Source organism: Alosa sapidissima, chromosome 14 (genome assembly GCF_018492685.1).
Source record: "Alosa sapidissima isolate fAloSap1 chromosome 14, fAloSap1.pri, whole genome shotgun sequence".
Classification (NCBI taxonomy): domain Eukaryota; kingdom Metazoa; phylum Chordata; class Actinopteri; order Clupeiformes; family Clupeidae; genus Alosa; species Alosa sapidissima.
The window spans coordinates 18,255,287-18,279,647 of NC_055970.1; the positions used below are offsets into that span (position 1 = coordinate 18,255,287).

Below are 24,361 nucleotides of genomic sequence, written 5' to 3' on the forward strand. Positions count from 1 at the left end.
AGATTACTGATGTAATAATATTTTCAGATGGAAAATGTTCTCGTTCTACCAATGATCGTGAGAGTCGACAACGGCAGATGAACTACATATCCCAGCGTTCACTGAGCGAGGATGCTCGTCATATCAAGGAAGTGTTCATTCATTTTTTTTGAACAGTTGAAATGTACCGATACCGCTCACTCAGCTGATGTATTTAGCTTTGTAGATAACCATTTACGCAACTAAAGGAGAACAAAGTTCGTTCTAATATTTAAAAGATATAGAATAATGAATCGATGATCACTCTGTTCGCCCGCTGAAGTGTTTCCAGTGTCGCAGAGATCTGTGCTCCAAACCAAACCTGTACCTTTGTCAACGCTAGCTATTTGCAGATCATGCAAATTATTCGTTGCTCTGATTTAAGGATGTTTAACATCTGTTTTAAGATTTATAGTGAATAATTGTGATTGCTTTGCTAAATGGTTTTTCAATCACCGATTGCTTTGAAGTTGAACATAGTGCAGTGTAGGTCAACTATTTACTGCTAGTTGGCTAGCAAAAACATTGTCTTTACAAACATGGAATATCAAGAAACTGCAAATACAGTTGCCGATCGCCTTCTTAGCTATAGCAAAGATCCATCTGGATGGAAAGTCTGTAAAAAATCGGTGAGTAGATTATTTTTATTTCTCGATTCCTGATATTATAACGAGTTTGGTGACGTGTTATAGCGTGACATGACAGTGGTCCCCCTCCCCCCCCCCTTGTTCTCACTTGCTGATGTGCATGACTGTATAGAACAGATAACTTACCCAGATTTGTTTTGGTTTAGAATGATGTTGCTGTTTATTGGCGGCCATCAACAGAATTTCCTGGGAATGTGTAAGTTTTTATATTTCTACAAATTTGTATTGAGCGTTTTAATATGAATATGTTCAAGGTTATGCAGTCTTCTGCATATTAGCCTACCCAAGAAGTAGGTCTCCTAATGTTGGCATGAATTGTGTGTAGAACACTGCTATTTGGATGCTACATAAAATTCAGCATATATAATGCTATCAATAGGTACAAAGGTGAGGGTGTCATTAATGCTTGCCCAGAGAAGGTGTGGGAGTGCTTGAAACCAGAGCCCAATGGCCTTCGTGTCAAGTGGGACAGCAATGTCAAGAGGTTTGAGCTGCTTGAACAAGTCACTGAGGTAAATCCCACCACAGCTCAGAGACGGCTGACCTTTTTTTTCCTAAGTGCTTCAAATAACTCCTTTATTGTTACACCAATATGACAACAGGAGAGGTCAATGTAATGGCTGTGAAAATGTGAGTTGTAGTACCTTACCTCTTCCAGTAATTAAATGTTGCATATACATATCAAGTTACAAAAACAATAACGTTATTGCTCCATCACTATTGTTATAATACATAAACAAACATAAAGAAGTTGCCTGCTTCACAACTGCACAGAACCCAGACAGTCTGCCCTGTTTCCCCACTCTGTCACAGGATGTCTCTGTCTGCAGAACTGTTACTCCTTCAGCAGCTATGGGTATTATATCACCACGAGACTTTGTAGATGTTATTTTAGTTAAGCAATACGAAGATGGCACCATAACTTCAAATGGTGCGTAATAAAGTTACTTTATTGTCTGATTTACATTTCTCTTCTTATGCTCTTTTGTTACAAGAAATTCTGTAAAAATGTTTAACGTTCTATTCTTAACCATCCACAGATGTTTTTTTTTTTTATCATATATCCTATGGGATGCATACCCTATAGCCTGTTGTACTGGTGTAGAAAATGTGTAAATACTTACAAGTATACATCAATGAGATAAAACAGGACATTGTAGAGCGTAATCTTTTACATACCCTTGTTTTCTTTCCTGACTTTGATTTTTCAAGTTATTTATTTGTATACTGCACCACTCTGAACTGAATAATCCTCTCAAGCAAATGTTTTGGTTTCACATGATAAGGCGTCACGATCCCAGATCATTTTGAATGTAAATCCATTATCTAAACCTAGCTGCCGCTGCCAGCCACCACTTCTGCTGTGCACAGTGCATGCATTCAGACCTGCCCACACTTGTCCGTCCGTTTGTCTGTCCCGTATTCACGTTTTGCTTTCGATTCCTTCAGCCACCCACGTAGGACACCCTGGCTGTCCTCCTCAGGCTGGCTATGTCAGGGGCTTTAATCATCCATGTGGGTGCTTCTGCGCTCCCATCCCCGGGTGAGTGGAGCCTGAGTCACGGTTGCCAGTGCCGACTGACGGCTTTCTGTAGTTACAGGGAGCGGACAGTGAGGGTCACCAGAGAGCCAGACACTAGTAGCATAGCATTAGATACTGATAAACACATTAGCATTGCTATTATACATGTACAAAGATATTTTGGCCTGGCTAATTATAGAAGTACCTTAAGGTTTTATTAGGATTTGAGCATGACATCAGAATTGCATAGGTTATTTTAGATATAGACAATACAGTCATTTTAGGTTTGAAAATAGAAACACAGAGAAAGAGAGAAAGGAAAAGAGTTGTACTGATCTGTGGTGTGTGTGTGTGTGTGTGTGTGTGTGTGTGTGTGTGTGTGTGTGTGTGTGTGTCTCCGTCCTCTGCTCTACAGGGAACCAGGCAAAACCCAGCTCTTGAGCTTCTTCCAGACAGATCTGGGAGGCTTTCTTCCACGCTCTGTCGTGGACTCCTTTTTCCCGTCCAGTATGACTGAGTTCTACAGCAACCTCACGAAAGTGGTCAAGTCTCTGAAATAGCACAAGTAACTGCCATCCGTGAGGGAAAGCTGTCCACCCAACTGTCAGCCAGAGATTAGGAGACTTTTTAATGGTGCAAGCCTGAGAATATTTCCTAAAACAAGGTTTTATTGTGTCTAGTAAGGGAAAATAATTTTGTTTTCACCAAGTCAGTATAAGAGCAAATGTTACCTCTGACTTTGTACTAACCTATACACATTGACAAATGTTAGCAAAATGATGTACTGTAAAGCATGAAATGTTGTTTTTTATTATTATTATTATTATTATCGAGAATCTGGACCAGAACGGGATATGATTAATTTTCTTAGATAATTTTAACTGCACAAACTACACGATCCTTTACATTTCTTGTGTATAATGAAATCCATTCCTTTTTTATAGATAATGATTCATATATGTTGCAGGTAATGATTCCTATATGAGGCATGCTCATACAGTCTACACAGGTTATATAAAGTGGGGGCTTAGCTCCACAAAACTTAAAAAAAAAAAGAAATCCTCATATTTATCTGTTTGTTTCTGAATATGAACGGCATGATTCACACTACATCCTTATTGGTTCTTGTTTACATTTCAGAAATTATTGACATAATTATGAAAGAATAGGAAAGGGAAAAGGGAGCATAGTCGTAAACATTCTCCATGTTATTTGGAATTCTACTGTATGGCCAGTCATGTTGTTTGGCGTGTAACTAGACCCATCTGCTGAGTGTGACCTCTGCCATTTACACTGTGATCATTGGTTTTTACGTAAGGGAGCATGACTGTCTGACCTAGTCTGTGTGTGTCTGCACCAATCAATGTTGTGTACTGTATCGTCAGTGATATGCATGACCTCAAACACAGTTGCTCAAACACGGAAGAGCCATATGTTCAGATGATGGGTGTTAGCCTAGCCTAGCAATCCATCAATATTCTGTTACTGCCTGCTTTTTTTATAGTTGCTTTCTGTTGGGATTACTGTACCATGGCCTTGTTTTTGTGCCAAAAAAATGATATTTGTGTTGTTAGAGGTTCTGTCTCAGTTTGTCTGTGGTCAGTCACCACATAATGTCCTCAGTGATTATAAGTTAATACTTATTATCCAATAGTCATTGGTTTGGTAGGTTTGCTATTTCAGTATGTGTTGAATGCTGTGTTTGATTCCTCCACATTGAAATCGGTTGCTGCTATGGAAAGTGACTTACATGTACTGTTTGTTAACTCGCTGGTACCTGAAAGAAACCATCAATTCACCTCTATAAATCACTCCTGAGATTTTTGTATTTCACCAGCATCAATAATAAAAACAAAACTGTACTATCCACCAAGAGTGGTAGTTTGAGTGATGGTGAATGGCAGCTTGCTGTTTTGTTGATATGAATTTACACTCAAGACAAAGGTTTGAGTCATTTTATTTGATTGCATCCATAAATCCAAACATTTAACAAGCTTTATTTTGCTATTTTGTTGGAATTTGGGCCAAAAAAAGAAAAGTAACAGTGCTGCGCAAAACACATAAGCTCACTCACACATGGGGAGAGTTGGTTATCAGACATTTTCAGAAAAAATAACACATTTGATATCTTATATCAATAGGTCTGAGGCGCATCTTGAGGATGTTTGTTGAACCAATCACATGGTTAGATGTATCAGTCTTTGGTCTGAAATGTTTGAGTCATGGGTGAGCTTCATTGAGACTAATTTTGAAGACCTCCTATTTCACAGGATCCAAATCATATCACAGTTGTGGCAGACTTCTATAATTAACATGTGATATTTAAGGCATTTTTAAACAAGGCAATTCGTAGTTCATGGTTAAATACATATATATTTTTTTCTTAATGTGCTGTACATAGTCTGTGCAAATCTCAGAATTAAAAATAGGTAAACCTGAAATTGATCAAGTTTCCAAATATCCCTGAACATGACACCTGAACAGTACAAAAGCCGTGTTAGCAGAGTACCTTGAAATGCACCATATGTTAAAGTGCTTATGGCCACCCTTACCAGTTAGTGAAAAAAAACATCCTCACACACTATAATCCCCTGTATGAGTGACCTAACTGGACAAACTGATCTAATATTTTTGAATGACCAAGTATGAATCTAGATTTCTGGACTTTTTATTTGCCTTTGTTGAGTGTATGAGTAAGTAGTCGCTATGAGTGCGGTGATGTGTTGGCTGGGTGTGGTCACTCTGCTGTCTCCTTCGCTACGTCCTGCTCCTCTCGTTTCCGCCTGATGACGGTGGTGAAGGGCCCTTCTGGCAGACCCTTGATGAGGTTCCAGGCCTCAAAGCGCGTCAGGCCTTGCATACTCGAGCCTGCAATCTGCAACAGCTCATCCTGGACCTGCATCCCTCTTTGCGCGGCAGCACCACCTGTAGGTGAAAGCCAGTACTGTTAGCTAGACCCACCCTTTGTGCAGGCGTGGAGTTGTGTAATGCAATGTGTGAACACAACACGTCACACGTCATGATGACAACTTTAGGTAGTTTCATAGATATACTGTACTGTAAAAATATTAAAAGTCGTACATTTTAGTTTACAGTGAACAGAGCATTAAGCATATGTTTTTTGTAATATTTTGTATGACTGAAGTCTCCTCACCTGTAAAGATCCTACTGACGGTCAGAGGCCTGTCTCCATGGATGGAGCCCTTTCCTCCCTCCACACTGAATCCAACTCCGCCCGCATTCTTTTCCATCTCCATAGTCAGAACTTCACCTGTCTCATCCTCTAGTGAGCAGAAGAGAGCAGGGGAGAGAAAGAGAAAGTGTAAGAACTTTCCTCATAAAAGAGGGCTATATCTGCCCAAACAGAGCTTAGTATAGAGCTCCGTTCCTACGGTCTATATTTACTCAGACGAAGCCGTGCCGAGTGAGTGCAAAGATCCGGGAGTGGCTGCGCTTGGTGCAACTCACCCGTGAAGCAGTTCTCTGCGCCGCTGCTGCGGGAGTCATTAGCAGCACTACTGCTGGCTGCACCGGTGCCATCGCCGTCCCGGCTCTTACACACCACCACCACCGCCTGCTGGAGGCCTCGCGCTTGCCGCAGTGTCGCCGTGGCGTCGCAGTGGGTCACGTTCTTCAGCGTCTGCCCATTGATTGACAGCACCTCGTCGCCCTTTTCGATGGTGCCCTCCTGTGCGGCCAGTCCAGCCGGGAACACGCGATGCACCTACACACACAAACACACACACCACACCACACACACACACACTTTGATTTTGGTATGTTGCTTAACTGTAGTGGAGTGTGTGTGCTGAGCGGGTTTGTCACTCACTATTGTCGCCTTGTTCTCCCGGTCTATCCCACCAGCAATGCTAAAGCCTAGACCTGCTCCTTCCTCCTTGTGTAGGATCACCACGTGGATCTCCTCCAGTTGCTGCATGGATACAGAATAAGGACATTCAGGATTCATAGGGATGTTTTCCTCAGCACTTTTCAGAGACCTGCATGAGACTTTAGTCCATCTGACTCAGTTATAAATGAATATCCTGCAGGTGTGTGAATATTCTAATTCCATTACCAGTGTTTTAGAAGCAAAGCACGTTGTTATATACTGTAACATGTCAGAGAATCATTTGTATTTTTATTGAGAGATAAGAGTTTTATTCCTTCAAAATAACAGCTGGCTTTGGGACGACGTACAGATGGCTCTGTGCAGCAGCAGAGGTTTGTGAGGGCCAGGGGGGGAAAGAGCATCTTCCCTTCGCACACAGACACACACACACACACACCAGACTGGCATTAACAGCTGTCTCTTCAACGGGCCCATCCCTATACCCATCCCTTACCCGCCCTGCCAGCGGACGGACAGCTGACGATTAGCCCCCCCCATCCCACCCCTGTTTTACAGCGAGAGAGTGAGCGAGAGATGATGACACATCGAGTACGGAAATATCTGCAGATGTTCTGTTTAGCTGCAGCCCAAGTGCTCCTCAGGGAGGGAGAGAGTGAGTGAGAGAGAATGAAAGAGAGGGGGGGGGGGGGGGGGGGATTGCTGCATGGAGGCTGAGGTTTTTGATTACCGCACTGCACGGAAATGAAGGCAGAAACACAATACACACCGTTTTTCTCCCCATCTCCCCGCCCTGAAAGCTTTTATTCCTGTAGGTAGCATGCACGTCTCCTCTCTGGCCAAGAGAGCTTTCAAATGCCAGCTGCACTCTGTCTTCAGTGCTAATGGTCCCAGTAGTGACATAACCCGAGTTGGTCTGGCTCCTGTGTCTACACCATGCCACAGCTTACACAATATTAAATAATAAAATGGCAGTTGGCTTTCCACCATGTTTCAGGGCAAACCAATAAACTGCAAACCACACAATGTAAGGCAGTAAATGTATGTGTTTATATGCAGACACATTTGTACATATACAAATAAAAAACATACTATTTAATGTGAAATGCACGTTTATTTTCTATTGTAGTATGTCTATGCTTTATAATTAAAACGACTTTGTAAAGAGTAACATGAGAGAGCAGGTTTACTTTCAGAGTGTCGTCGTCCAGAGCCTTGACCTCGTCAATCATCCGGTCTAACTCCTCCTGAGGGATGGCGGAGATCATGGACTGAGCACAGGCGGAGGAGGCTGAGGTCTCACCTGGGCCGTCCTCAACCAACCGCCCGATGGTGCATTCTCTGAGCTCAGCCAGGCTGGAAGTCCAACACAAGAGACAGAGTGAGATCTTCAAACAGACCTTTGACTTACAGTCAGTGCAGCCCCCCCCCCCTCTACCTGACATGGGAACATGCTTTAACAATTTGGTCTGCGTGTTCAAAGCATTCCACTTAAGATGGTTGCAGTTGTTCTTGGTGCCCGTTTTCTCAATTGGCAAAGCTTTGTTCAGTCTAGATAACAGATAAGTTGCTGGCATTCAGCTGTCCGTACACAGAACAGGAACTACAGATAAACCATCTGTTTAATCTTTCTGACAGTGCAAGAACTGCGTTTCCTCTCGGTGCTTTATGTAAAAGTCACAAAAAAGCCTCCCCCATAGAGGCTTGCCTCTGGCCTTAAACTTAAAAGAGTTGGACGTGGATCTTGATCTCATTTACCTCAGCAGTATCTCAGTATGATTTATGCAGTGGTAAACCCTGTGCATTGACTTGAAAGTGACACATGCCTTTTGCACCATTTGTTAAACACAATCTTATCTCGTAAGTGTCATATGGAAACATTAACCATATATATTCATGCGTACCTCACAGAGAATCCCTTCTCAGTGCCGTCAGCTGCGGGCGATAGGGGCCCCATGTCTGTGGAAGTATTCTCTTGGTCTTCAGACTCGGGTATCAATGAAGCATGAGTAGGCCAAGGGTTACCGGTCCTGACGCAAGGTGACTGAGGCAGGGACTGCATGGACCGCATCAGGGCATGGGACACCTGGTTGCTGAAGGACAGGATCTTCCCCAGGTTCTCCCCATCCAGGCCCCTGCTCCCGGTCGCCTCTGGAGATAGGGAGGGGGTAAGGGGTAAGCTCTGAGTCCTCAGGCTGGCCTGGTGAGCTGCATCGCCCTCGGATGCTGAGGGTTTGTCAGACAGGGTGCCCTTTGAGCTGCTGGCTCTCCTGGGGCAGTGAGTCGGAGTGGACGACTCTGCAGGGGAGGCTGCTTCCTGGTCTGCTGCCTCGGAAGTGGTTGCATCATCTGCAGGACTGCTGGAAGGCTCCTCGGTGGGCTCCTGATCCAGTGTAGTTTCACTGACCTCTGGTTCTGTGTCCTTCGAAAGATCCTCAGAGGACTCCGTGTTCTTTGAAAGATCCCCAGCGGCCTCTGTGTCCTTTGAAAGATCTTCAGCAGCCTCTGTGTCCTTTGAAAGGTCCTCAGCCACCTCTGTGTCCTCTGAGTCCTCAGGTGGCTGTTCGGAAGCAACCTCGGTGGTGATGGTAGAGGCAAATTCTGGGGTGACGGTAGAAGGCTGTGTCTCCTCTTTATCGACAATGTTTTTCAGAGCCGTTTGGCTCCTTCCTGTGTTATTTGCGTCAGAGGTGCGACTCTGGCGTGTACTTCTCTCAGAGGGAGAAACTGGTGTTGAGGCAGCCACTTTTCTGCTACCCCGCTCAGGCCCCTCTGCGCCGGAGAACGTCTCAAAAGAGTGGATCCTCTGTTTGATTGATGAGTTTGATGGAGTAGAGCGCAAATTTACACCGAATGTCCTGCTAACACTTGGGCTCTTCTTCTCTGTTGGTTTCAGCGGTTCCGAGGGAAGCTGCCCGTTCTTCTTCAGGCTTTTGCAGAACCACGTTGGCTTTGGGGCCACAGGGGGGCCCTTTTTACCACTGGGGGACTCCTCTGGCTTGGCTGTGGTCTCTAGCTCGGTGACGCCATTGGTGTCTGCCATTTCCATCAGTTCTGTCTCCACGTTGTCGGCCATGGTGGTGGCGGGGGTGGGGCTGGGCTGGTTCTCTGGACTGTCTGAAAGCCTGACCCAGGGGTCCTGCAGCTGGTCTGGGGTCGCCTCCACACGGGCCTGCCGTCTCAGGGCCACCCGCCGGTGGTGGCAGCAAATGTGGGTGGGCGACTCTGTACCTGAGTAGGAGCGACGCAGGATTAACATCCTATTTGCATGTTTTGATTACCAATAGTATCAAGTAATGGACAGTCGTTTCACTACTTGATGCAGTTTACTGACTAGAAGATTGGAATCCTTGTCTGCTTAAATTTTGAAGGTCAAAATTGTAGGTGTCAAAAGCATGCAACATTACGTATGCTGTGCGTAGTATGGTACAATTGTTATAAAAAAATCTCAATTCAATGTGGAAAATGTTCATTTGGCTAGCAACCTATATGGTAATGTTCCTACCTGTTTCTCCTGGTAGGCTCTCGTCTTGGTTGGAGGACTCGATCACATCACAAGTGTCTCGGAATGAATTACTGAGAGCTGTTTTAGTTCCCCCTGAGTGCTCGCTGGTTTCCTGTAACACAAACAGGAAACAAGAACGATCTTGTCACATTCGCGCAGACCACAAAAGGTGTAGTAATGCAGCAGTCTAGCTTAGTGTCGACATGCATCACAGACACAAACTCGATACAAAGCACATCAACATGCTTTTGAAGCCCAGCAACAGAACAAAGTAATACCTGCCATCCCACTCAGTTCACCAACATCACTTTAACTCATAGTCATCACCAACATCACTTTAACTTAACTGACATTTAACAGGATAAAAAACACATCAGGCCATAACTCTAGCTGTCAGTCCAAAAGACATAGTCGTGCAACAAACATCATCCATTCAACAACATTGTGATGTGAACATACGTTTTTAAGCACTAGCCTTGAAATCTTTACCAAAGCCTTGTATATTCTGCAGAAAAACTTCAAGCATGTGGACAGAAGACAGAAATACATCAGCGGTTATTTCTATGGGTCTATGACTTCTAAGCAACCTAATATGCAGAATGTAGTGTAGAAATAGTGCTATGCAGTGGAGGGTCTGCAAAAAGGCAGTTCGAAAGATGCAGACACAGAGAATGCAAACACAGAGGACGCATAGTGTGAAGCAACATGTGATTGAAACTGGTTTGCACTGCGGTGAACCCGCTAAAACTGCCAACCTATTAAATACACCCTCTGTCAGTGAGAAACCATATAAGGGAAACGGTTTTTCAAATAGGCCTTCTTCCTCTTTTCACATACGTGGGTTACTGTGTGAATGGAGAAATCACCCACATGTTCTATCACAGGTTACTGTGGACAGTGTAGCCCAAGCTAAAGTGAAATGCCCTTTAAATTAGCAGTCTTGGTTATTTTCTGTGCACGCTGAATGAATATATTATGAATGTTTTGTAATGTTCTGTGCCTACTGTTCATAATGGTTATGAACCAGCAGAAGCCTTTTCCATTCAGGAAATGTACTCAAAATGTATTAAGTCTATGTGTTCCTGACAAATATACCATATTGAATGCTGATATGTTCATCTTTGTTGCTGCATGTAATAGCAATAAATTTAGTTGTGTTTCAAGACTATTTTTAGCCATGTGGCCCCTCCTGGCATTAAAACAAAGACACCCTCCCCTCCCCCAATGAAATGCTAATGTACTGGTTCCAAGGGCTATCAGATCCACAAGACAAAGGATGTTACCTGGCTATACTGAATCCATGTGTCATGAAATGTAAATATATTCATGTTTGGTATCATTGTAATAGTCTCAGTACAAGGATTGTAATGATTTGATTGTGAGAATGTTTGGAACATTCCATAAGTGATATTTCTGATATATAAGATATGTCTCCTCATGTTCTTCAGATAGGTGTGAAGTAGGTGTGAGTAGGTGTTTCTGATGCCAAGTGTTTTGGCGCCAAATTTCTTCCTTTTTTTAACCCATACAAAAATGATTAACTTGCATTGTAAGAACTAGAATTGGAAGATGGAGAACTGAAGAAGAGAGAGGTTGATCCAACATGCCATGGCCTACAGACCATAGACCATTTTTACCCTCTCTGTTCGTAACAGAATAAACCTGATTCCTGAGTTTTCCTGAAGTTTGCCAGTCTAAGATTAATATTAAGTAATTATTCACCACAATTACTTTCACATGTGAGTTATTAACTGTTCCTGACCTGTTTGAAGGCTCGTTATGACTGTTCTGTGCATACCTGACAGCCGGCGGCCGAGGGCAGCAGATCCTGGTCCTTGACAGGCGAGCCCCGGCTGGACCCGCTTGTGTCGGTCAGCGTCTCCTCACTGGTCACGTCTTCCTGTCTGCAGTACCTCTTAGGTGGGGCCAGGGGTCTGCGCTTGGACCCCCTCGAGCTCCCAATGACCACATCAAGTGGCTGCTGACACGCAAAGTTCGCTGGAGAGTTGTAAGGCACGTTGTAGTCATCATCGCTGTACGTGGGAGATAGTCGGTTACTGGATAAAACCTCCGGCCTGGGAATGGTGGTGGCGACAGCAGCAGCAGTGGTCATGGACACGTCCATGCTGTGGACGCGAGCCACGGGGTCGGTGTGCTGCTGGGGCAGGGTCCCGCCCGCCGGGCCGCACCGCTGGCTGTAGGCGCCCTCGCTGCAGGAGCGGGTCATGACCTTCTGGGCCCGCCGAGCGGTCAGCTGACTGAAGTTTCGCTCCGGACACCTCTCGCACTTCTGCTTCCCGTGGGGGCAGGGGTCCTGACACTTTAGGCCTGCAAACAGGAGACAGAGACAGGAAGTTGAGGACCTCTCGACAACGCAGGGACAGGAAGTACCAGTAGGGCCTTTTTATGGGTTTTATTCTGATCTGAAGTCAGTTACAGTAGCTTTTACTTTTGAAAATGAGAAAATAAAATATAGCACACAATTTAGGAGGGGGTAGAAGAAAGGGAAGAAATATCCTCAGTGCTTCACATTGGTTTATGATTATGAAATGTATTCAAACTTCTTGCCAACTACCACTCGGTGTTCATTAAGTGGAACAAAGTGCAGTATTACTTTGATATGAATCTGTGAGTTCTGAAATGGCCAAGAACAGAGAAAAGGGCAGAAATGTTGCTTTAAAAAATCACTGCCAGTTTAGAATGGATAATGTTCACACTGCAGTGGTTATATGGGTTAAATAATACTGTGATCAGAGACAGTCTCTCTCTCTCTCTCTCTCTCTTTCTCTCTCTCTCTCTCTCTCTCTCTCCTTCTCTCTCTTGCCGTTTCTCTCTCTTCCTCCCACTGTCTCCCTCTCTACTTCAACGCCTCTTTTTGTGTTTATAATCATGACATTACCCTCCATGCTCCAGTGGCTCTTGTCTTTTTTCAGCTTGCTGTTTTCCACAGCTTGCGCAATCGCCTCATTCAGCTGCTGCTCAGAGACCTGTAGACACAGAGCAGAGTAGAATTAAACGCAGTCAGGGGCTGGTCTACAGTCAGTCTGGGTTGTCTGAGAAGAGGCTCTTGAGCTGGATAGAAGGCTGTGCCTGTGCCACCGAGTGTGAGTTCACGGTACGTACGTTTGGGTCGGGGTGGCGACTGATGATGACCTGAACTGGGCCTGGGTTACACTGGCTCAGAACCGTGTAGACGTCGTTCAGCGTCATGTTGCAGACCACCGTGTCGTTGATTTCCATAATTTCATCTCCGCATCTGAACGACAGACCATGGAGAGAGAGAGAGAGAGAGAGTGAGAGAGAGAGAGGGGTTTGAGAGGCAGAGTGGTGCGCCTGAGCAGATGCAGTTAGCTGGTGTGTCTGCGTCCCTTACCTGAGACGGCTGTCCATATGGGCCACAGAACCAGGGGACAGTGTGTGGATGTAGATCCCTGGGCAGCCCTCGGCAGAGGGCACACAGCATAGCCCGATACCCAGCCCCACACCAACCTCTGGAACACACACACATACGACATTACACATAAGCACAATGTCAATATGCAAAAAAGTATTAAGTAAATGTAAAGATACTAGCCCCATATAATTTAAATTTGAGTTTAGTGAACGTTTAATTGGAAGAGAGCATGCTTCAGTGTAGGCTTAACGAGTCTTTTTTACAAATAATCCAAATATATTGTAGCTACCAACAAACCAGGACTGACCATTTCTACAGCCCTGGCCTCGCCCCACTAGCTATCGCTCTGGACGCTACACTACAGAGGGCCTCTGTGCGCCCCCTGGGCCAGCTGGGCTGGCTGTCCGTACCCTTCTGCAGCGTGATCTCCATCATGATGCGGTCGCGTGGCTTGGCCGGCGGAGGGTTGCCGGGCGGCAGCGTGTAGTCGCTCATGTCGGCGCTGACCCGGCTGATGGCCGTGCTGGAGCTGAGGGAGCGCGAGCGGCACAGCTGGGCGACCTGAGCCTGGCTGCTGGACAGGGCCCCCACTCGCAGGCTGGTGCGCACCACCAGCGTCAACAGACCCTTCTTTATTTGCTGCGCAGGAAGAAGAGAGAGGGGAGGTGAGCCAGGGAGAGGGAGAGAGGGGGGAGAGAGAGGGGGGGGGGGGGGGAGAGAGAGAGAGAGAGAGAGAGAGAGAGAAGAGGAGACTGTGTGAGAGCCTCTCACTCTAACCCAAGTCTGGCAACAGAGTCTCTCTATTTCAGCACCTGGGCTATACTAATAAATAGTGTGTATGCTGTTCACAGTGATACAATATAGCCATTTTCAGTTTCAGTACAGTTTCCAGCAATTGCATCAATACTTCCGTACTTAATCTGAATATTCATTATATACATAGCATAACAGAAATGGTGTTTTGCAATAGAGCTTTGGCCTCACTTTGAATCTCTGTAATGCTTCCTCATGGGTCAGTCCATGCAGAGATTCTCCATTCAGCTCCAGAATCTCATCCCCTGCAGAACATGCGAAACGGAACACAATAAGCGTACTGTGGCTAACGCACAGTGGCTGACCCCTCTTCATTCTGTTATTCCAGTTACGTGCTTTACCACCTGATTCATAACTAAGTACCCCAAATAACCCCATTAAACTACTAGTCCATGACCAGAGAAAACAGAAAAACTTTGTGTGTGCGTGTGTGTTTGTGTGTGTGTGTATGCTCGCGTGTATGTGTTTGTGTGTCCGTGTTAGCATGTGTGGTGTGTTTGTGTGTGTGCTTGTGCGTGCGTGTGTTTGTGTGTGTATGTGTAGATGGTAGAGATATGAACTAATGGGGATGTTTTTCTTGTGTTGTACCTTCTTGAAGTCTTCCGTCTGCGGCTGCGGCTCCTCCAGGGAAAATGGTTTTGACGTAGATGCCCATTGGCCCATACATGCTGTCTCTGCCCCCAACGATGCTGAAGCCCAGCCCCTGGATAGCCGGTAGAAAGGGTCAGTTATATAGCTGCCACAATTTAAGGTTATCAAACAGTCCCAAAGCTATCACAGAAAAGTAGTTCATTTCACTGATCTTACTTCAAGTTCATATGTGGCACTTAAAGAGTTAATCTTTGATACCTCTTTACAACCTTAATTGCCCCCCTTTTGTGAGATTAAGTATACTTTCCTCAAACTGGTTTTTGCAAGCTTATAAACTGTAAACAGAACCCTATGCTACTGAAATCAGCTCTGTTGAAATGGAACACAGTGGTGTCGTTACCTTGCCATGACCCTTCATAAGCACAATGTTGCAGATGATGAAAGCTTGGACACTGCTGCTGGAGTGGACAAGGTGTGCTGAACTCAGGGAGCGAGATGGCTTGGAGACAGCCTTCAAACAGACAGGTCAGGAACAGATTTACATTTTACATTTATTAATTTAGCAGACGCTTTTATCCTTATCAACATATTACATAATATGTCAATTATATTACAAGGGCCATTCTCCCCAGAACAACTCGGGGTTAAGGGTCATTGTGCCTTGCTCAAGTCACTGGTGGAAGCCAGGAATTGAACCCACAACTTTTCAGGTTACTGCATGCTACACTAGCACCGCCCCAGACAATAATTCACATCCAGCAACAAAAGTGTATCAACATAGCACGTTTGTGAGGTAAACGGAGAGTTAATACATTTTGAGTACATTTCCTGAATGGAAAAAGCCTTCTGCTGGTACTTCAGCATCTGTTCTTATGGCCCTGAACTTCCCACAAGAAGCCATTACGTAATTAGGACATAATCACATCAGGGTGCATGAAATTACTGAGAGAAGACAATGGCCAGGTCTGTGTTTTGTTCTGTTGCTGGGACGTTATTGGATTTTGTCATCGGCACATGATCTGTTGCTCTGCTGCTAAAACGATGCTCCAGTTCAAGACCCAGAGCCAGTGCAGATGTTGTTGGCTCACCTGTGACGCTCCGTGTGGGAATTCTAACTGTTGGGAAAGAGACTTCCTGTTCCCGTACAATCCGGCCCCTGCGTGAGGGTGACTCCGATACAGCTCCGGCGTCTTCATGATGATGGCATCCAAGTCTCCGATCCAGTAAGGGTGCACACCTAACACAGTAACGGGTAACGGCAATAACACAAGCATGGGTGTTAGAAATGACACTGAGCAGTGCTCATCAGTGACTCTGTGAGATGGGACTGTGAAAGACCATCTGCAGGACCACCATGATGGCAGTGGGCGGGTTTGGCTGCGCCTCTTAGGGCACGCGGTGTATTGTGATCTCCAGGTCCCTCTGAATGTGATGAATCAGTGAATGCCATGCGAATGAGAGTCTTGTCTTGTTTGTGGCCGGTTCTCCTTCTGCATTTGTTGTGGTTTGTTTTTTTTCCTTGTTTGTAAATACTCTAGTGTGTACTACATTATGGTGTAGGTGTACGTCACTGGCAGAATCAGAGTGCGTGCTCTTACTGGCGGTTTGGCCTGGCGAGGTTTGGTCTGTGGTCTCAGTCTCGAAGCTCTTCCCACTGTCCTCTGTGACCTCTACGATGGGAATCTGGTCACCATTGAACAACAAAGTCATTCTCACAACAAAACAACGAGTGATTTACTCACAACACTTGGGGACTTGAATGCATTGTAAATTAAACAATTACATTTCGTCCAGATTTTTTTTTTCCTTTTGCAGTATTTGATGTAAGCAGAAAAAGCCATCCATCATGGCATGGAATGAAACCATTGGTATGAAACCTCGAGATGTGCTCTCATTAGTTTATAGACCCTTTCATCAATAAAAACAAAAACAATGCTTGAACGTTCTATTTGGGCCCCAATCTACTTCCTCTACATTAAGATAACATATGGAATGTTAAAAAGGAAGTCTTGTGGGGCCAACTATGATGCTGATAATGGAACTCTCTTGAAAGGGTCCATAGCCAAGGAGACCTGTGTCTCGTTTGGTAATTAAGAAGATGGATGGAGCTGAGGATACCCACCCTAAGGTTGCTGGGTCCCACCGCCTCCTTGTCTCCATAGCTGAGGCTGGACTGAGCGTCTGCAGGATTAGCTGAGGCCGTGGGATGTAAGCTGCCGTTGGTCGAAGGAGGAACATCCTGCTGTAGACAAATACATTTGAATGTTTTCAAAATGTCAGAATGCTTCAGCTCACAGCAGTGTCTGTCAGTTTATCCACTGTCTGTTCTTGCAGTCATAACCCCCTGGATAAAGTTGAGCAGTATAATATAGATCTAAATCAGAAACAATAGTGGCCTTCTGTAAGGCGATATTTGCATATTCTTCTTTTAAGCTTTCTGAAGTCTTGACTAAATAAATAGTTGTTGACTAGTTTGCTGTTGTGAAATGGAGGCAGTCAGAGCAAACAGAGTGGTAAGGTCAAGCATTAATGTTTCAAATCAGTCTTCTGTAGTTGGCTGCATGCTTTGCCTCAGTAAACAACACCATTCCAATTTTTTTCAAGATCTGCCGTTTCTGCATAATTTCATAAGCACATTTTATATATAAACAGCCATGTGTTTCTAAAATGTGCTCATGAAATTATGCATAAACGGCAGATTTGGGTTGTTGTTTGCGCTCTTGGTCTATTTTCCACTCCCTTTTGACAACAGAGAGTTTGTTTTGAACATTCCCTTCTGTAATGAAGCCCCCATTCATTGCATATCGTGTGGGAAGCAAGCGTCTCCCCTTGCCTGCTGGTTCTCTATGTTGTTGTTTTTTTTCTGTCGGGGGTCTGGTTGGATTGCTGGGGAAGTGGGAGGGAATGTACTGCTGAGAGCAGCCCTTACATCAGTGGAGCTCTTTATGTGAACAGCGGTCAGCGCCAGCTCCCTCCCAGCTTCTTCCCTTGTCTGTGCATGGCCATTTATGATCTGCCCATTAAACGGGGCCAGCTTGATCCCAGGTTCAACGCTACGGTCCCTGGGGGTCAGAGGAGAGGAAACAATCAGCTCCATTAGTTCACTTTACATAGGCTGCTGTGCTGCAGTGGGCTCTTGTTCTCCTCAAAAGTGCCAGTGTGTGACCTTTACCTGAGTCGGTCCTCGCTGGCGCGCGCCTGGCAAACACTGAGGTCTTTGTCGAGCGCGCGGTGCCTGTTATCACCCGTCTGAGGTCCCAGACCCTCCTCTCCAGTCGCGACACACATTCTCCAGATACTGCTCTCCTGTTTCAATAAAGGCATCCTGGTGTGAAACACAAGGGCTCTCCTATTTTAGGTCATAAAGAGTCGGCTTTATGACCAAATGAAGACCTTAAGCAGACCTTTTGGCAGCTGAAAATGTATATGACAGAAGTACTTTACTAGCCTATGGGTGGATATTATCTGTAATACTATGCTTGAGTAACAACTATTGTAAAGAATTGATCACTGAAAAGTAATAACATGACAAAAGGGAACTTAAAGCTAGAAAAAAATGATAAGAGTTTAAGCTTTATTCAACTCTGACACTAAAAGACAGCATCTGGCTAAATCAATATCATTCACTGATTCCAGCACAATTTCTCAACAGATGTTAGGCAATGTTGCCTCTTTGAGACAGAACAACTAGTACAACCGTGGGGCTCTGCTGTGTCTCTCAATAGCCACGCTGGCGTTTTGGCTGCCGCCTCTGCCTGTGACACACACACGCACACACCCACACACACACCCACACACACACCCACACACACACACACACACACACACAGATACACACACACACACCACACACACACACTGTGTGCAAAATGTGCTATCGGCATATCAAGCAGATTTCCAATGGGCCTTAGCTACAGACCTGCTGTTTGGCAGGATCTGGTGGCCATGACATCACTGGAATGTCTTATGAGACCTGCGCACGTCGCAGTGAGCTCTCCCTCCGCATCCAAACAAAAACCTCTTTTGTGTAAATCAAATGAGTGCAGAGCAACCCCTCATGTTGAGGACATGTGATCGTGATTCAGTTTACAGGACAGCGCCACACAGACCGGGTAGAGGACACAAACTTCTGCAAGTTACTGCCTCTGTTTCGCATTAGTAGTGTAGCAATCGGCTGCACAGTCTTAAAATGTTGTTTCAAACACAAGGCGGTGTTTCAACATTTCATCAACATATCTGGTCTCTTTTGGTTCTGGGGTGTAAAAAACACTGCAGACAGCTGCACAGCAGAAGCTCCAAATAACTGCTTCAAGCCATTCATCAAAAAACAAATAAGAAAATCACATCACCCCTGTGGAAACATTGCATTGTTGTTTTGTTTTTAGTTTTAGGTAAATGCTTACTTGACATGTCCATAGCAGTTTATACTGACAGGAGTAACCAATCATGTGCAGTACAACTTAGTAAAAATGTCAGCCATACCTTTATGGAGAAGGACCTTCTCATGCTCTTCTTGCTGTCCTCTGCTCTGTGCTGTGCTATAGGCAAACGTGCCTGTTGGGTGGTGGTGGTGGTGGTGGTGGGTTTGGCTGTGATGGTGGTGCTTGGAATGAGGATGAACTCCGGGCAGTGCGGCGCTCCATCCTCAGGCTTCCCCCAGGTCCTCTCCCTGTCCGCCTCCCACGCCGTCTCGCTGTACCTCTCGTCCGGGCTGGAGCCCTCGTCGCTCGTCTTGGAGTTGCAGAGGATGAGCGAGCGCGACAGGATGGCCAGCTTCTTGGAGCGGTGGCCTGCCCTCCCCAGGCCGGCCCCGTGCTGGGCCCCTCCGCCTCGGAGCTCCATCCTCCGGGCCGCGCTGCTGGCCGCCGCCTTCCGCCGGTGCGGATGTTGGTGGTAGTGCTGATGGAGATGATGGAGGGTGTATCTGGGAGGCACGTCCGCCGCCGACGAGGACGACGATGATGGGCTCCTGCCGGACTGCAGGGCTAATGGATGAGGACGCTCTGTAGAGCAATTAGAAAATTCAGTTAGGAGAGCACGCCGCGCAGGGCAGGGCTGGGCTAGAACTGCATCTGCCTGCCTGTGTCATAAGTGTTCAGAGAGAAAGTGCCGAGGCTGTGGCCAGATAAGAGCTCTTTTCTTCCCTCGGCCAATCGGCCCATCACCTCATGACTTGCTCCTCGGCCCTGAAAGGTCTGCAGTCAGCCACGGCGCTGCAGAGTTCCCTCACGTGTCTCCCAGAGCTCCAGAAATATCTCAGGCACACCAGCTAAACATACTGATGTCATGTTATAGAGGATGCGTGTCAGTAATGTTTTCTAAGAAATACATAATGCATTACATTTTTTCGAAGAAATCTGAGAATCTATTCAAGGCAAAGTCAGCTTTTTGGTTGGGAGCCCAGAAGCACATTGTTTGAAAGGATGCTGTCTTTTGCATTATTGATGATAGACTTTATGCGGAGTGCTACCTAATTCATAGAAACTTTTAAAGGGTTCTGAGAGAATGCTGCATTAATTGTGCTATTAGGGAGTTTGACCATGAAGTTCACCAACAGTTTAGAACCTGTCATTTTAACTGCATTTTTGTACGGCCTTCCCACTACTAACTCCAACAGGGACAAGTCAAGAAAGCATCCCCATTTCCTGGTCTCAGTATTCAATGTATATTTTTTGCAGTGCCACGTGTATTCTGACTACTGTAATCCAACAGCAATGCAATTAAGAGTCTTTAGGCGGCCAGGATATACATTAAGGCTCTTAAATGGGAATGTAAATGTTCCTACATAACAGAGTGCAGCTCAAATGTAATGGTGTGTGACACATTCTCAACTCCACTTTCTCACTTTCTCCGAGACTCAGCTTTGAACTGTATAGCTTGCAAGAATGTCAAATCTGATACAGTGCTGAGGGAGAGGGAGGGGGGGCACTCAGAACACCCCCCCCCCCCCCCCAAACACCTCACATGCTGCCTGTCTTCATGGGAAATGTCTCATTATCCCCATTCTCTGTCCCAGTGTGCATATGAAAATTGAAAGAGTGCTTCCTGACTTGAGTGTCCCCCACCATCCCCCAGCACAAAGAATATTATGACAGACCCAACTACCGGCCGCCACATTTTGTCAGCACCACAGCAGAACTCCCTACTTGCATGTCCTGCCCAGTGTTTGGACTGGCAGATGACCATGCTCTCTCTCTCTCTCTCTCTCTCTCTCTCTCTCTGACTTCAAATGCTACACAAACACTCCTGTGTTCTAAGAATAATGTAACACGCTGGTGCGCTTTAAGTTACGTGTCTGTGGGGAGCCCCACAATCCAGCCTCATTAGCCACACAGATGTAAATCTAGTGGACACATGGCTGCACCACCACTGCGCGGGCCCCCACCGGGGCTGTAAATAGGTGGGGGTGAGCCCTCTAAGTGCATTAGCGGTGGGGTTGAGTACATGGTGGAGGTGTGGAAGTGATTTCTGTTGGGACATTAGCACTGAGCATATAGCTGACTGAGCTCTGGCAGCAGCTAGAACCTCAGATCCATTTGCCAAATGTGTTGTTCATGGTATAGTTTCAGCTGGGCAAGGATCACAATTTCTGCTCACTTAACATTCTGTGGTGACTGCTGAAGTGTGTGTTTGTGTCCATTTTTATTTTGTTTTCCAACAGGCTCTTGTGTCAAAACAAGTGCTTGGCTAATACGGTATGAAATGATCTGAGAACTGTTTCGGGAAATTTTACATTAAATGAATGAGAATTCCTAAACCTTCCAAACCTGTGTCTGTAAAGTTTCTGACCATCCCCAGTTTATTTTTAAGCTGGGAACCAGCTTTAGTTTTACGTAATGACTTCTGCCGACCTTTTATGTGCTGGATTCATTTATGCCCTGTGCTCTGACTCTGACTTTCCCTTCAAGTACGCCTCTAATATTGAGGTAATGGCACACAGCAGTAATATTGTTTTGTTTAAAAACTTTGGAGTCAGAAAAGAGTGTGGGAGAGAGAGAGAGAGAGAGGTGGGGGAGAATGAGAGAGAGAGAGAGAGAGAGAGAGAAAGAGACTGTAAGCATTACACAAAAGACACATTTACTGCCTTTAGCTGCAGTGATGATGAGTTGGCACAGGGGCAGGACATCAAACAGAGCTCCAGTCTGGGAGAGGGACATGGCCCACCCCTCCCCAGGGCTCAGAGACCGTCGCTGGCTGTTTGCTGTGTATAAGTTGGTCTTTCCACTGGAGGAGGCCATGTCTTCAGATTAAGAGACGCATCCTGTTTAAAGGAGACCATGCCAATGTGTGAACTGAGTCTGGCCCTCAGCAGCTCGTCAGAGGCCTGCTGGCTACTGGAAGCCTCTCCCCGGTGCCAGGGTTCGTGTCATGGTTCTTCGAGGAGAGGGAACATCATGTAGCTTCCAGGGGAAGGAGCGTGATGAGTTGCTAATGAGTTACTGCCATCTTCTGATTTCATTTCATAATCTGGATGTTGTTTGGTTGCTGGACGCCTTGCTTTTGTTTATGCGCACATGTTTTCCATCAAATGGCAAAATTGCTCCTGGCAACTCCTGTGCCTCTTGATCAGGAAAAGGAAAGGACTTTTATCTTTTTTTTATTTTTGTAATTTTCTCCGACATCTACCTGAGTGCAGCCATTTTCCATGATTTTGTTTTACCCAAGATCCACCTGTCCAGTGCTGCAATTGGTCACCTTACTCCATAGAGATGTTTACACTGTGCATTTAAAACTCTAAACCAACATACATAAATAATCCATGTTTACTGAATCCTTTACAGTGCTGGCAAAGCTGTGAACTTTGACTCAAACATAAGACTATTTTCTTCACCAACTACTGAGAGGATGGTGCATTACAGTGGAATATTTTGACCATGTTATGGTAATGATAATTCTGTCTGTCCGATGTATCAACAACACACACACACACACACACACACACACACACACACACACACACACACACACACACACACACACACACACACACACACACACAACCTCCAGCAGCAACAGCCTGCTTTAATTATGATAAATAAAGATTCCCCATTGTTTTACTGTCTCTCTGAGTATGATAGCCTACTAATAACTACAAACTACTGTGACCACACTAACAAAGGTCAGAATGTTCCTTAATGTTTACATGAAGATGTGCTAACAGTGTGAAGGTATAACAGAGTTGGCCTGAGACTGGTCCACTGATCTCCAAATATTATTATATGTAAGAAATCAATAGTTAAATTCTACTTGAATATTATGTAATGTAATGTCACGTGACATAATTTATCACTGAGGCTGTAAGATGTGGCGTCTTTGATAAAAGTCCCCTAATAAAAAAATCACTTCGTTTTTTTGAATGGTTTCTCTGCAAATATTTCTTAATGGAATACAAACAAACGTTAAATGGTGAACTAACGCAGATCTAATGAAAGGCAAATTACTTACCAAAACTGATCATTTCTCTCATCTTAATATCCACTCATGCCAAGGATAGCTGTTTCAACAGCCTCCCAGTCTTCACCTTGAGACAGTATCCAGTCCAGTCGGAGAAATTCAGTGTAAAGGTGATGAAGGTGTTTCTTTCTGTCAAGTCCCCTTAGATGGCCACAGCAGCAGAGGCTCTCAGCGCCTTAGATTGGGCCATTTGTAACTACCGCCCACCCTCTCTCTCTCTCTCTCTCTCTCCCTCCCCTGCACCCTGTAGCACACAAGACCTCTCTCAAGCTCGGCCACCGAATCACAGCCCCTTCCTGTCCTACCCAGAGGAGAGGAGAGAGGGAGGGAGAAAGGGAAAAAAGAAAAACAGAAACTTTCCCTGGGAGTATATGACCTCACACCTACTCTGTCGTTTTACAATGCTGTTAGTCTTTCTCTGTGTGCCACCAGCCAGTGTGTCACCAGCCTTTTTCCAACAAGTGCTGAATATTGGATGCAGTCTTCTCTCTCGATGTATTTAAATAGTGTTTTGGTCTGCATGTGCTAAAGAGGACTGTACTGTGACTTCAGCACATCATTTAGCTTACATTTACATGCATATGAATGTGAATATGTTTTGTTGTCGTTTCAAATGAATGAAAAAAAGCATATTCTTTAGTATAAAATGATGCAGTTTTTTGCTATATTCATGTAATATTTAATAGGTATAGGTAATAGGTAGATAGGTATGAATGTGAAGGACAAGCTAACGCACCTGTAATTTCTACCACCCAAGCTATTGTGTCTGTCTGCTTGATAGATTTCTCACTAGTCGTTGCCCTAAACTTTACAAATGCATTACAAACCAACTAAAGTAGACTTCCTTGTAGAAATCATTATTACTATCATTATGAATAAATTATTTGAAATAGAAAAGTCCCTAAAAGGTTCCGCTTAGAAACCGTTTCAGCTTAAGAGCTGGGAAAACATATCAGTCTCACAAAAACAAACTGAAAAACTTTTTTCACATGACAGTATACCTGTGAAACATGAGACATAAACATCCATCTTCTACGATGTGTAGCCTATTTTTGGAATGCTGTTTGGTGTCATTGAAAGTGGCCTATATATAAGGAAGATCACCTTTGCACTCTATGTGCATAGTCGCCTCTTTCCCCTGCCTGAAAGTCTCTTCTATGGCTGACTGCATCAACCAGTAGCCACCCCCTCCCTCCCCACGCTGCCATATAAGTGGTCCGTCTGAGAGGATGAACAGACCCAGTGTTGCTCTGGCCAGGCCCCCGGGCCCCGTGGCTGTTTATTTATGTGGTCCGAGTGGATGCAGGCTCCCCCAGCCACAGGCCGGGGATTAAAGGGGCTGCTGGCGGATTTTCCCCCCCTGATTAATCTAGGCCTCGGCGGTCACAGAGAGCTCCTCAGTGGAGCGTCCTGCGCGCTCCGCTGCTCCCTGTCCTCACTGCTGTGTGGGCACTCGCTCACTCGCTCGCTGCTACCGCAGCCGCTGCTGCGTATGAATCAGTGGCCAAACAGGGATCTCCTAAACCAACAGAGACAGCACAGAGGCTGGATTGAGGCCGCTGCCACCACA

At 45.4% G+C, this 24,361-nt stretch overlaps 2 protein-coding genes across 3 annotated transcripts; one reads left to right on the forward strand and one right to left on the reverse strand.

Moving 5' to 3' along the window:
* The first annotated feature begins 134 nt into the window (after positions 1-134).
* stard5 (StAR-related lipid transfer (START) domain containing 5) lies at positions 135-4,062 on the forward strand. Its single transcript, XM_042061485.1, has 6 exons — positions 135-647; positions 812-861; positions 1,045-1,177; positions 1,479-1,596; positions 2,115-2,208; positions 2,603-4,062. The coding sequence occupies exons 1-6, from the start codon at positions 558-560 to the stop codon at positions 2,745-2,747; spliced, it is 630 nt and encodes a 209-aa protein (XP_041917419.1). The 5' UTR covers positions 135-557; the 3' UTR covers positions 2,748-4,062.
* A 66-nt stretch (positions 4,063-4,128) lies between these two features.
* On the reverse strand, positions 4,129-22,943 carry il16 (interleukin 16). 2 transcript variants are annotated; one of them, XM_042061484.1, is made up of 22 exons: positions 22,783-22,943; positions 18,820-19,340; positions 17,510-17,643; positions 17,267-17,399; positions 16,460-16,576; positions 15,936-16,020; positions 15,426-15,574; positions 14,738-14,848; positions 14,335-14,449; positions 13,918-13,991; positions 13,344-13,572; positions 12,913-13,030; positions 12,663-12,795; positions 12,439-12,526; positions 11,338-11,867; positions 9,540-9,651; positions 7,939-9,265; positions 7,225-7,390; positions 6,017-6,118; positions 5,656-5,911; positions 5,342-5,470; positions 4,129-5,112 (listed from the first exon to the last, which is right to left on the reverse strand). In XM_042061484.1, exons 1-22 carry the CDS (start codon positions 22,802-22,804, stop codon positions 4,925-4,927), a joined length of 4,839 nt encoding a protein of 1,612 aa, XP_041917418.1. In that variant the 5' UTR covers positions 22,805-22,943; the 3' UTR covers positions 4,129-4,924. The 2 variants fall into 2 exon arrangements, with proteins under 2 accessions (XP_041917418.1, XP_041917417.1); XM_042061483.1 differs by having other exon boundaries at positions 16,460-16,579.
* Positions 22,944-24,361: the final 1,418 nt, after the last annotated feature.